A 13,105-nucleotide genomic window follows, 5' to 3' on the forward strand; every position below is an offset into this window, starting at 1 on the left:
AACTGTGCTATCATGACCTGAGCTGACATCAAGAGTTGGTTCCCTAACTGACTGAGTCATCCAGGTGCCCCTAGGCTGGGAGGGAAGAAGGGGAACATGTTAAAATCTAGAAAGCCAGAGAAGGCTTAGACTGATCCCATTTGGGACACAGTAACCCTAGTGGGGCTTCCAAGGACATGAGGTCCTGCTTGTCTTATCTCTCCCATTTGAGTTTGAGCTCCAGAGTTACTGGGTGCATGAGACCAACATTGACCACACGCTCCCACACTACCTTCCCATGTCTGCGTGAGAATGTGAGCATCTGCGGGGGTAGAAGCTGCTTTCTTAGTCAGTGGTATTTATCCCAGAGCCGAGCAAAGTGCTTGGCCTCGTGTAAAAATAAGAGAAAATTAAAATACTTAGGTAACTTACAAATGCCCCCAGAATCTAGAACAGAGCTCTGTATTCAGATATCTCTTAGAGAGTTCTGTTCACAAACTAGCAAAACTCTGCTGCCCTCTGTCTTCTGAACAAAGACCTGTTCTGTGTACTCAGTCTAAAACGAAACCTAAGAAAATAGCTGACGTGTGTTCCTGACAGAGAAACTGAAACTGATGTTTTTTTTTTTTTTTTTCTCTTTCCCCTCTTGCAAGTTGCCAAATAAAACTGAGTTACTCACCAGGCATGGCTCCCCAGCCTCAGGAGAAGAAAACGGTTTTAGATGTTGGGACATGGGAGCAGATATTTCAAGAACTGATGCAGCAGGAGAAACCCCGGGCCAGATGGACCCTGAAGCTGGATAAGAATCTCGATCCAAACTGCCTTGCAGAAGGGTGGAAGCAATACGAGCTGAAAGGATTCGGCAGGTGAGTGAGAGTTTGCCTTTCAGTGGGCATTCTTGGACGAAGAGGCCAGCTTAGCCTCAGCAGCATCCTTGGGTTCCTTCCAGAGCATGTTAAAGGAACAAGGGTCACCAGGATCTCCCTTTGCACAGTGTTCTTTAGTATGTAAATGCCTCCATTTTGTTTAACGCAGGAAGTTTCTTCTTTTACTAGGCTTCCTCCCTTAACCTGAGTGGAAACCACAAATGGGATGCTAGGGTTCCCCGGGTGGCTCAGTTAAGCATCCAACTTTGGCTTAGGTCACGATCTCACGGTTTGTGAGTTTGAGCCCCTCGTCAGGCTCTGGAGCCTGGAGCCCGCTTCGGATTCTGTGTCTCCCTCTCTCTCTGCCCCTCCCGCACTTGCGCTCTGTTTCTCTCTTTCCATCTCTCTCAAAAAACGAATAAATATTACAAAAAATTTTTTAAATCTCACTGGCAGGGGGCAGAAGGACCCCTCCCCGTGAGACACCCGGAGATATTTTACTAGCAAAGAGGCAAACGTGGGGCCACATAGGATAGAAGCTGTGGTGGCTCACAGGAAAAAGCTTTGTTAAAAACACAATCCCTTTCATCCTTTTTTTTTTTTTTAATGTTTATTCATTCATTCTGAGAGAGAGAGAGAGAGAGAGAGAGAACCCCAAGCAGGCCCTGAGTTGTTAGCGCGGAGCCTGACGGGGGCTTGAACCCACGAACTGTGAGATCATGACCTGAGCCAAAATCAAGAGTTGGACACTTAACTGGCTAAGCCGTCCTGGCGCCCACCCCTCTCATTCTTATTTGGCAATGTGTCAATATCATATGGACTTTTTCAAACTGGAAGAGATCTCAGAGACTGAGGCCAGGCAGGCCAACCTGCTTCGGGTCAGCAATCACCTGAAGGCACACGGCCTTGTTCCTTTTATCTGCAGGTTCCAGTGTTCCTCATGCCAGCGGAGTTGGGCTTCTGCTCAAGTGCATATCCTATGTCACATGCACCTGGAGTCCCACAAATCCCAGGGTCAGGTGATTATGCGCCTCTTTGCTCAGAGGTGCAAGAAGTGTTCCTGGTCTCGATTTGAGAACCCTGAGTTCTCCCCAGAGAGTACCATGAGGATTCTGAAAAACGTGGTGCTGCGTATTCTGAAGAAATTCTATGACTTTAAGAAGGTTTCAGAGCTACCGATCATTCGGGAGGTGCCTTTGGATGGGTCCCATGACACGAACAATTGTGAAGGTTGCTCTCTGGGCTTCTGCTTACTGAGATTGCGAAACAACACGACGGAGCCATCAGTATCCCCATTCTCTCCCACTGGTTCCTCATCTCCCACTGGTGATGTGTTCAGCCAAAGCCAATGGAATGGGTATTATTATGTCTATAAGGCATCAGGGCCCAGCCACACCACTGCTGAGCCCAAAGGGGAGACCAGCAGGCAGCCCATCCCAAGGACTGACAGGCAGGCTGCACAGGGAAATTTACAATCCACACGGGGGACAGCACCAGAGGCCCCCTGCAGGACATACTCTGAGGTTGTCAGGAGGGTAGGACAACAGTCCACACAGCAAGCATGCTCACAAGCCACACAAGGGGCAGGTGTGCAGGCCACACGGGGGACAGACCCAAAGACCACGTTGAGGGCAATCCCAAAGGCTACATCAGGGTCAGACACTCAGACTACAGGGAGAACAGTCCCCTCTAGGTCAAACCTACAGCTCACGTGGACAGACTCCGTGGCTACACACGGGTTTTCGGCCTCCAGTGGAACTCAAGCTGCCTGGAGAAGTTCACCCAGAAATGTTCCAAACAGCTATCCCATATACGCTCCGTTAGTGCAACAAGATTACTTCGTTGATGAGGAGAGATTGAACCTGTTCTACTTTCTCTGCGGTATTTGTATCATTGTCGTTTTCATAGCCAAATGGTTAGAAGAAGGAAGATGGCGATAAGCTTGTCTTCTTTTGTCTCAGTTCCACGGTAATCAATGAACTGGTTGCCATTTTAGTACGACACAGAACATGCTTTCAGACCGTGCAGGGTCAAGTTTGTAAGAATAAACACTAGTTTCCTAGATCTCCCTAGCAGATAGTCTAAAACATAACCTAGCAGATAATGGACCCAATAATAAATATTTGATGACTCACTAAAGCTCTTCATTCATTCATCCACTCATTCATTTATCGGTATCTATAGATATCGATAGACGCCACATCTTGACAAGAACTGAGGGTCATGAGTGTTATCAGAAAGTTATTGTGGTAGGCAGAATAATGACCCCCCAAACTTATCCGTGTCCTAGTTCCCAGAACGTGTGCATATGCCACAGGCAAAATGGACTTTGCAGGTGTGATTACTTTAAAGATCTTGAGGGGCGCCTGGGTGGCTCAGCCGGTTGAGCGTCCGACTTCGGCTCAGGTCATGATCTCACAGCTCGTGAGTTCCAGCCCCGCGTCGGGCTCTGTGCTGACAGCTCGGAGCCCGGAGCCCGCTTCGGATTCTGTGTCTCCCTCTCTCTCTGCCCCTAACCCCCTCGCATTCTGTCTCTGTCTCTCTGAAACATAAATAAACATTAGAAAAAAAAATTTTTTTTTAAAGATCTTGAGATGAGGCGCTTATCCTGCATTATCTGCATGGGCCCAACGTAATCACAATGGTCCTTACAGAAGGGAGGCAAGAATGTCAAAGTGAGAAAAAAAGAGATTTAACGATGGCAGGAGAGCTTGCAGTGATGGGCTTTGAAGATGGAGGAAGTAGCCATGAGCCAAGGAACGCAGGCAGCTCTAGAAGCTCATAAAGACAAAGGAACAGATGTTCCCCCAGAGCTTCCAGAGGGAACCAGCTCTGCAGATGCACGACTTCAGCCCGGTGAGACTGATTTTAGACTTTGGACCTCCAGAAGTCTATGATAATAAATTTGCGTTGCTTTAAGTCACTACATTTGTGGTCATTTGTTATAGCTGTAATAGGAAAGTAATACAGCTATCAAGATCACTCCAAGGATCAGGCAATTATGTTTTAGGTATGCTTCCGTTGAAACAATAAAAAGAGCATTTTGTAGATTAGAAATATCCATAGGCCGATCCCCTCTTGTTCTTCTTCCTCCCCTACTTAAATCTATCCAAATGCCCCCGTCCAGAAGAGACTCCCTTTGATCTGGTGACCCCTGGAGCTATCCTGTTCTCTCCCTTCTTCCAGCACTGGATGAGGAAGCACGGAAGAGCTTGCCAATCCTGAAACCTGGGCCTCAGTTTCCCCATCTATAAAACAGGCTAATGTCTTCCAGTGAAACATGGTAGATTGAACACGTGCATTTCCCTCTGAGCTTTCTTGAAATCTTACTGAGTGACAGCGAAAGGGGGCGGTGGGGGGGGGGGGTAAGGCATCAGCACACAAGGGTAAAGAGAATGGGTAGAAGCCAGCAAACCGAGGGACCAGTGATAGGTCACTGACTTGGCAGAGTAGGGAGATCCGGAATAGAAATCAGGTGAGGGAAAACTGAGGCGCAAAGCAATTCATGCGGCACAATTTCAGAAAAGTTCAAAACCGGAGGCCACAGCCGCGCTGAAGGAAGCTGCTGGGGACGTGGAAGCAGGGGGATTGGCCGAAGGCGTTTACAGCACGTTTCTTTCCTCCAGCCCTCTGCAGCCCAGTCACCACTCTTAACTGACTCCAGGTTTATTCTCTGAAGACATTGACTTAGAGGGACTCTGGACTCAGGGACTTGGGTGATGTTATGGGACAGAGTGCCACCCAGCAATCAGAAAGGTAGTCAACATCTATACACTGACTATGGGAGTCCCTTACCCACTCCCAAACCTAGGAACCATGCCAGGCTTATATCCTACGCACCCGCCCCTCAAATACACAGGAGAGTGGATGGGTCCTCTTTGGGAAAACCTATCAGCTCAAGAGAAAAACCTATCAGCTCAAGAGAACAATACATATCTATGAAAAAGGGGGGTGGGGGGGTGGGGGGCTGTGGTGATGAGTTTCATCTAGCGGAATGACTAGCCAAAGTAGCTCCAGAGTAAATCCACCAGATGCAAGAGCCCTGCAGAGGGTCGGACACCTCATGTGGACAGATTGCCGAGGGCTTATCCTATATTTGATATGTGTGAAGGGAAATACCAACTGTGAAGGCAAAGAAGAAAATAAAATTTTAAAAAAAAGTGAGGAGTCAGAGAAAACGGATAATTTAAAGATCAGAAAACAAACCAGAACCTATTTCAAAATGATTATTTATGCCTCAGAGGGACAAGAGAGGGTATCATCTTCGCGAAACATGAATTAGACTGATTCTCTGCAGCACTCTCAGGTGAGGCAGTTATCTCTGGCTGGGGGTGAGTCTTTGGGGGGAATCTCAGCTACAAGTCTTATGCAGGCAATGCTCCTGAAAGCTGGAGGAATGAACACCCTGGTCCTGAAGGCCGGGCTCTGGCCAGGGGACCACAGCCTCCACGACAGGCAATATTTTGCACCACTCCAATCCACTTGCTTGGTCTACAATGCTCCCTGAATCCTCCAGGATAAGAGGAAAGATAGCGAGCAAACTAAGCCCCATCACTGCATCTGTCTTGGGATGGCAACTATCTCCCTTTACTACTCATTCTCCATTCCCCTTACCTGGGCACCTCTGCCATTCGGGTGGCTTACCTGCTCAGCCTTTCCAGACCTTCATCTTGGCGCTGTGGACCCTGCCTCACAAGGCCTTTCTCAGTTGTGGTTTCTGCATTTGTCCATCCACTGTCAAAAGTACCAGGTACCAAAAGAGGAAAGTACCAAGAGAGGCGCCAGTGGATCACTTGGGTGCCAAATATATTCTTCCTGGGCACCCCCCTCCCCGCGTCCTATTTCCCTCTGATGATCAGGAGAGTGACGCTTTTTTGCCTGCTGTTCTCTCGGCAAAAAAGTCTTTGAGACGACCAGCCTTCGCTGGTCATGCAGTTCTTGCCGCAGTCCCTAGTGGGAGCAGTCCCCACCCAGGGTGGCCAGACCTGCAGAGCCTTGGGTTGTGGTGATGGGACATCTGAAAATGGCACCTGATTTAATGTGAGTGATGGGAAACAAGGTCGCTCCTACTTCCATCTCTTGATTTCCAGATCCATATGCTCCACCACTGGGCCCGCACACACAATGGTCATTGATTCAGAACGTGTACTACTCCGCCCCGGTGGACGGTGACTCATCTTTGCAAGGCAGCATCTCCAAGCAGCATTACAGCCACCTCTTTAAGGGCTGTATCATTGATCCGTACCTCAGGCTGGCCGCTTCTGCGTGGTGTTGTATTTGAGAAAACCAGGAAACTGCATGGCCTTATCACCTCTGCTATAACTCTTTTGCTCCGCATTTGGTCATTTCTCTAACGTGATAATATGTGATGCGTTAGTTTGCTAGGGCTGTGGGAAAGAATCCATTCTGTGCCTCTCACCCAGCGTCCCGCGGATTGCTGGCAATCTTTGGGGTTCCTCGGCTTGTAGCATCACCTTGCTCTCTCCTTTTACTTTCACGAGGTGTTCTTCACATGTGCGTTTCTGTGTCCAATTTTCCCCTTTATTTTTCTAAATAAAAAAAAATCTTTATTTATTTTTGAGAGAGAGAGAGAGAGAGAGAGCAAGGGAGGAAGAGAGAGAGAGGGAGACACAGAATCCGAAGCAGGCTCCAGGCTCTGAGTTGTCAGCACAGAGCCCAAGGCGGGGCTCGAACCCACAAACGGTGATTTCATGACCTGAGCCGAAGTCGGATGCTTCACCGACTGAGCCACCCAGGTGGCCCCCCCTGCCTTTTTTTTTTTTTTATAAGGATGCCAGTATGATTTTATCTTAACTAATTACTACCACATAATTGAACTAAACTACTGGGGAACCAAGACTGGCCTTTACCTTCCTCTATTGACAGGTCTTAAGTAACAACCTCTTCCTGACCATGTGATCAGCTGTGAGCTGAGGGAGAGGTGTGAGTGCACCAGTGGAGGCTGACCTGGGGGCTGGGCCCCCAGGTCACCCAGCTGTTTTGTTTTCTCCATCCCTGACTTCTGTTCAATCCCGGGCCGTGTCACTTCCATATTCTGATGTATTGTGCTGGGCCTGCTCAACCTTATGACTAAACGAGCTTTTCAGAATCTGGCTCACAATGGGCATCTCTGGCCCCATTACATTTTGATATCTCACCATCAGGAGTCTTACCTCTATGAGGCCAAATGGCTTGTAGAAGTTGGTTTCTGAATGGTGTGTAATTCTCTAATGCGGATGGGCACCCTGGTACCAAAGGGTCAGCCGGGTCATATGGCCCACGTGGCAGGGCCACTTGCATTGCATTGTGCTTCCTTTTAGAGGTGTGAGGACCTGTGCTTCCTTTTAGAGGTGTGAGGGTCAAGATGCTATAATTTGACCTTCCCGTTGGAAGCGCTGTCCTGCCGTGCTCCAAACTACTGTGCCCCTAAAACGTTTACTGATATGGCAGGGAACCTTTGTAGGATTCTGTAGGACCCCCACCCTGTGAAGTGTGAGGTCTCCGATGCACTTGCCACTTCTTACTCCTCTTGTCTGATTAAAATGGTATCGTTGATGGAGTAAACCAATGTGACGTTCTGCAGAAAGTCCAGATGGTTCAGGCTCTGCAGATTGTATCATGCCCGAGGATGAGAGAGAAAACATGGTCCTGGGACAAAAGCGTAAATGTAAGCTGCTATACTCTCTGTATGAAAAGTACGGCGTCAGTCCTCCAGGATTTGACTGGCTTCTATAGGAGCTAGACCGGGGAATTAATTGAGAATCGGCTGGAGATCACCACCTCTGTGTCTTTTAGGTCTGAAGGGTGGCTCTAATCTCTGCCATTCTCCGTGAGACATGATAGTTTTGGCATTTATGGTACTGTATCATGGTTTTTTGAAAGAGAAGTCTTCAGCTGTTCTCATTACAGTAGCTCTTACCCAGAGGAAAAAGAACCAAAGAAGGGTTCTACTTCCACTGCATGCGTGCATTCCAATTATCCATTCAGGGACTGGTGAGCCCATGGATTCACTGTATTCATCATGAGCCTGACGTGAGTCGGGACTCAGCTTATAACGTGGCCCCCAGATACTTCTACTCAAACAGCAGTCCATGATTTGTTTCAGATCTCTGGGGATCAATATCAATTCAGATCCTGAACCTAAAAGCCCTCAATATGTCTAGATATTCCCCTTTCCCCAGCATACAGTTACCCAAATAAATGGCCATACATCTGTTTGAGGAAGGACCGGGGACTTTTGCCTCATTCTTTCCCCTTGGGAACCAGCCTCTCTGTCAGCCAATGAGTTATGGGTCTGAAAAGTGGCTCCGATCTTACTAAATAAGCGTTCTAATTTTTTTTTTTAACTTTATTGGTTCAGCTTCCCTCATATTCCTGATCATCCATTTGTGGTTTCTTTTGATTGTATAAATTGAGAAATATTCTTACTGGCTGCCTACCTGTTTATCGTCTACATAAAAAATAGGAAATAGATACAACTAGTATATTGGTACAGAAGGCCCAATATCCAAACAATAGGAGCTCCAGAGAGAGAAAACAGAAAATGAAAAAACAAAACAAAACCTTTAAAAGCCTTTCTTAGAACAAAAGGACAGGACTTCCTGCTTGAGAGGGTCCCCGAGGGGCCACCTACGCAATGAATGGACAAGGGTCACATCTAGACACATTATTATGAAATTTCTAACACCAGGTATAAAAAAGACTCTAAAAGTTCTGGAAAGAAAAACAAGACAAAAAAAACCCAAAGACAACATGCAAAGGGCCTAGAGCTGTAATTACATTGGCCTTCCAACATCTCAATGTGTCTCAGAGGCATTCATGCTTTTGTGTATTTGCAGATGTCATTTTCTGATTCGGTAATGGCTCTTTCTTCTTTTTCGCAAACTTGTTTTGGCCTCTGTTTTTTGTGTTAGAGGATTTCCTCAAACATCTGGTAGTCCTTGGCTCTCCATCCAAGTTCAAATACAAGACACTAGAAAGTGGGCTGGCATAGGGTATGCTGGAAGACAATGGAACGAAGCCTTCAAAATTCTGAGGGAAAAAAGTGACTTCCAACATAGTATCTCATACCCAACCAAAACGTAGTCAAATGTAGGTACAGAATAAACGTCATTTTCAGTCACGCAAGAGGTCATATTTTTACCTCCTTTCCTGCCGTGGATCCATTTTCAGGAAGCCCCTAGAGGATATGCCTTCCCTCTCTCCTCTCCCCACCGCAGTGTAGAGTGAACATCCGGAGTCCAGTCAGTAGAGGCTCCCATACGGCACAGGGACTGGGTGAGCTCCCAGAATGCTGGAGAAGCCAGCTCCCAGAATACTGACTCCCAGCTGGCCTAAAGAGACAAATCCACACTGGAGCTGGCTGACAGAGGGCTCCAGGAGGGCATGCTTCTAAGGGGAACATGGAGGAAACTGAGAGGCTCCCTCAGGCACCTGCAGGTGTGGAAGTATGCAAGTTCACACTTCCAAAGGAGTATGGAGATGAGGTAGACAAGAACACGGAAAATCCACGCAGAGAAACAGAAAATGAAGACCAAGGGTATCATTGATGGCAGGGCGAACAAAAACGGTTGTACAAGAAAGTAAATGCAATGAGACCATATGGCTTCGCCACGAGAGCATTCAAACAGTCCTAATGTCAAATATCATGCCTGAAGGGTACTTTAACAAAAAAATAATTAAAATTAAAAGCAGAGGGGCTGAGGGTATAGACGACCGCGAAATCTGTATCTTGATGGTAGGAAACCTGTGCATGGTTTTGAAAAATCGAGAAGCAGAGACGTGGAGTTTAAAGCCCAGAGACAAAGGCCATTGTTTCTAGGAAGGAAAATGGAAGCAGGGGGGCGGGGAAGGGCGGACTTTTGTAATAGACGTTACAGGACACTCCGCTTTTCTTGCAGCGGTGTATACATTTGGCTGTCCCCAAAACTAACATGAAACGCCACTTTTGAGGCATCTCATTAGATGTCCAAGCTCCTCCAAGTTTCCCCATTCTGAGCTGCTGGCTGCTTACTCTCATAGGCCTGTGCCCTTGGCTTTTCTCACATCCGGGCTCTTCTTCTTTTCTCCCACTCCCCCTCTGGCCACAAGGCAGACACTGTGGGAATGCGGCCGGAGGGAGGTTTTCGAGGCGCAAGCCCCAGGCTGACGCGGCCCCCTCGGTCAGCGGGCGGCCGGGCGGTGAGAGGCTCCCGTGCGGACAGGGGAGAGCCCTGGCTGCAGAGAACTTTAAATCGGTGATCACACCCGTGAAACGTGGTCTGCTGTTTAACCTCACTCGCGCCGCCAATTCTGAATTTCAGTGGCAAAATACTCCCCGAAAATAGTATTTTGGTGGCCTCCATTTTAGAACAAATTGCTGCGGTTACCGTGTGACCTTTAATATTATGTTTGTAAGCGTGGCTGCCGTCGATAAATCACTGCGGACAGACCCCCACCGAATGGCTCCTGGAAGTGACTGCAGAAAATTCCGGCGGGGACGGGGGCGGGGGAGACCGGCCCCCCGAGCGGACCTGGTGCGGGTCTCGGGCGCGCCGCAGCCCAGAATCGGGACCCCAGGCGGCAGGTCTGAGCTGGGCGGCCCCCGCCCGCCAGCCGCGGAGGGACCGCCAGGTGGCCGGGACGGTGCCGAGACCTGCGCGCGGGAAGCCTCCGCTGTCCCCGCTTCGTGCCCGTGCCGCGCGGCGGCGACCCGCACCCAAAGCGGCGCGGGACCAAATCGACCTCCCGCTGTGCTAGGTCTGGCTCCGGAGAGAAAGGCCCGCGGCGCAGGGGGTGCCCGGCAGCCAAGGCCGCGGGGCGGGAGCGGGGCTGGGCGCCCTCGGGCGGGGGCCTGGGACAGAGGGGAAGGGGAAGGCGGGGCGGGGGCGAGATGAGCACCCCTTCTGTCCTGCTCCTTCCGGCTTCCTCTCTCCCTGCTTGTGGTTGGGGGCGAAGCCACTCCGGCCTTTCATTTAGCTTTTTTTTTTTTTCTTGCTAAGGATGTGGTCCTGGAGACAACTTGTACCCGAGTTTTGTAAAGGGATGTGCGATCTATTTGGAGTTGGCTTTCCTTCTCAGAGACACAAATGTTCCTTCGCCCAGAGTATTTGGAGAAACTTCTTTTTAAACTGGAGTAGATGATCCCTAAGCTCTCTTATAAGGGAAGAAGGGTGCTTTTTAAAAAGACCCATTCAGGGTGTTAAATAATACATCATTGTTTTCAAATTAGATTTCCAGGATAACCATACCCAAGCACTTGATGCTTGCGTTTCTATGGGATTTTGTGTAACCACTAGGTATCCAATAAATATTATGTGATTTGGCCTTTCCTTAGGCCCAAATTTCATCTGTCCCCCAGCCCCCGCCTCTCCCCACTGTCCCCAGCCCCACCTTAAACTGTTTAGTCCAAGAGCCCTGAAGGCCCAGGATGTGGCTGGCCTTCAGGAAAGCATGACTCCATCCCCAAGCTGAGGAATTAACTGGAATCCTGAAATAAAGCATGGGGATGTTCCTGGAGGGAAGGAACGTGTGCAGAGAAATTCATCAGCACCTCGCCAAGCCATGAGTGTTATCAGTCAGGCCTGGCAGCCAAGCTGGAATCAGAAACAAAAATATTTATTTTACGAACACTGTGAGCACCGAGCTGATTCTGAGGCAAACAGATCTGACCCGAGGAGGCTCAGCAAAACAAAACAAAACAAAACAAAACAAAACAAAACAAAAACACCCTCCTTTTAACAAAATCAGTCATCCCCTGAAATGGAAGAGTTTTTCTGTGTGTTGGATAGTCTGGGGCCAAAATCTGTGGATTTCAAGGAACACTAAATGCATCCAGTGGTCTCCTTGACCCAGCTTTCATGTTCTCTGACCCATCTCCCCTTCACATCTTCACTCCCATGAAGTCAGGGCACTTTCAGCTGGAGTATGACGGCTAAACATCCTCTGGCCAAGAAGGCAGAGGGAGAGAAGCCTCTGGAGGTTTGGAAGGACAGATTCATCAGATGTCAGACCCGGAAAAGGGGTTTCCAGAGCAATCCTGACCCGCCCCTTCGCAGCAGTGGGAGTGGGGGGTGTCGCTGTTTGACCTCTGTTGCCTCGAGTGGCAGCCAAAAGGTACCAGCTTCCACTTCAGGATGTCAAATAGGTGAACACTCGGGGGAAGACGCCTTACCATCCAAATTAAACTAAAAGGCTGGGGATGTGGAACTGGGAGTTTCTAAGGTTTATATTGGGAAGCAGGGACTGGTTGGGGCAGGGAGAGGCAGAAAAAAAAAAACACAGGAAAAAATTCGGCAAAACAATGTAGTCCAGTTCCTGGGACCTTCTAGAACCACCTTTAGAGTTGCTGCAGGTAGGCAGAACAGTGCTCTAGTGTCATTTGACCACCTCTCTGGGGCCTGGGTGACAAATTGTCTGGCAGGCTCAATTTGTCTGCTCCAGAGAGTTAAGGTGGCCCTTTCCCTGGAGAGCCCGGGAAGCTGGGAGAGAGGGCTCAAGGTGGTTTAGTGGCTCAGAGACCTTAGACTGGGCCCTTAGAGACCTTCTGTCCTAAGGCATCTTTTAACAAATAAGGAAACCAGATCTTTGGAGACAGAAGTGAGCTCCCTGTTAAACCATAATTTTTATTTTTATTTATTTATTTATTTATTTATTTATTTTTAAATTTTTTTTCAACATTTTTTATTTATTTTTGGGACAGAGAGAGACAGAGCATGAACGGGGGAGGGGCAGAGAGAGAGGGAGACACAGAATCGGAAACAGGCTCCAGGCTCTGAGCCATCAGCCCAGAGCGTGACGCGGGGCTCGAACTCACGGACCGTGAGATCGTGACCTGGCTGAAGTCGGACGCTTAACCGACTGCGCCACCCAGGCGCCCCAAACCATAATTTTTAAAAAAGATAAAAAGCCACGTCTTTCATGCATACAGATTTTAAAGGAATACGTTGCAAAGATTTTATTGAGCTCATTAAGTAATGTGGAAAGCAGTAAGATTCAAAACTGGCCCAAAGAGCATTTGAAACACTAGATATGTGTAGGTAATCTAATGGCTTGCGGGGTTACAAGCTGTACAAAAACTGGTTTATGTTGAACAGGATCATAAACTGTAAACCTTGAGGCTCTTAGTTCCACTGGGAAGAAATTATTTGCATTTCTGTGGAAGAAAATTTTCCCAATGAGCCTTTGCCTCATAGGGAAGAAAACGAATCCAGTAAATAGGAAGTCAAGCCTGGCACTGAAAGGGTACCCAATAATCTCCTTTTCCTATTTCCAAGTTTCAG

The 13,105-nt window shown here is 48.4% G+C and overlaps 1 protein-coding gene across 1 annotated transcript; it reads left to right on the plus strand.

Moving 5' to 3' along the window:
- Nucleotides 1–629: 629 nt before the first annotated feature.
- On the plus strand, nt 630–2,979 carry RTP4 (receptor transporter protein 4). The gene is made up of 2 exons (XM_047099997.1): nt 630–845; nt 1,771–2,979. Exons 1-2 carry the CDS (start codon nt 664–666, stop codon nt 2,783–2,785), a joined length of 1,197 nt encoding a protein of 398 aa, XP_046955953.1. The 5' UTR covers nt 630–663; the 3' UTR covers nt 2,786–2,979.
- Nucleotides 2,980–13,105: the final 10,126 nt, after the last annotated feature.

This window comes from Lynx rufus, unplaced genomic scaffold (assembly GCF_022079265.1).
Source record: "Lynx rufus isolate CCGP_SWC_20201006 ecotype Redwood Valley unplaced genomic scaffold, mLynRuf1.p SCAF_5, whole genome shotgun sequence".
Taxonomy (NCBI): domain Eukaryota; kingdom Metazoa; phylum Chordata; class Mammalia; order Carnivora; family Felidae; genus Lynx; species Lynx rufus.

Coding starts and splice junctions, on each gene's coding strand:
- RTP4 (XM_047099997.1), top strand. CDS start 664: ATGGCTCCCCAGCCTCAGGAGAAGAAAACGGTTTTAGATGTTGGGACA. Junction 846..1,770: donor GAGCTGAAAGGATTCGGCAG/GTGAGTGAGAGT, acceptor TTTTATCTGCAG/GTTCCAGTGTTCCTCATGCC.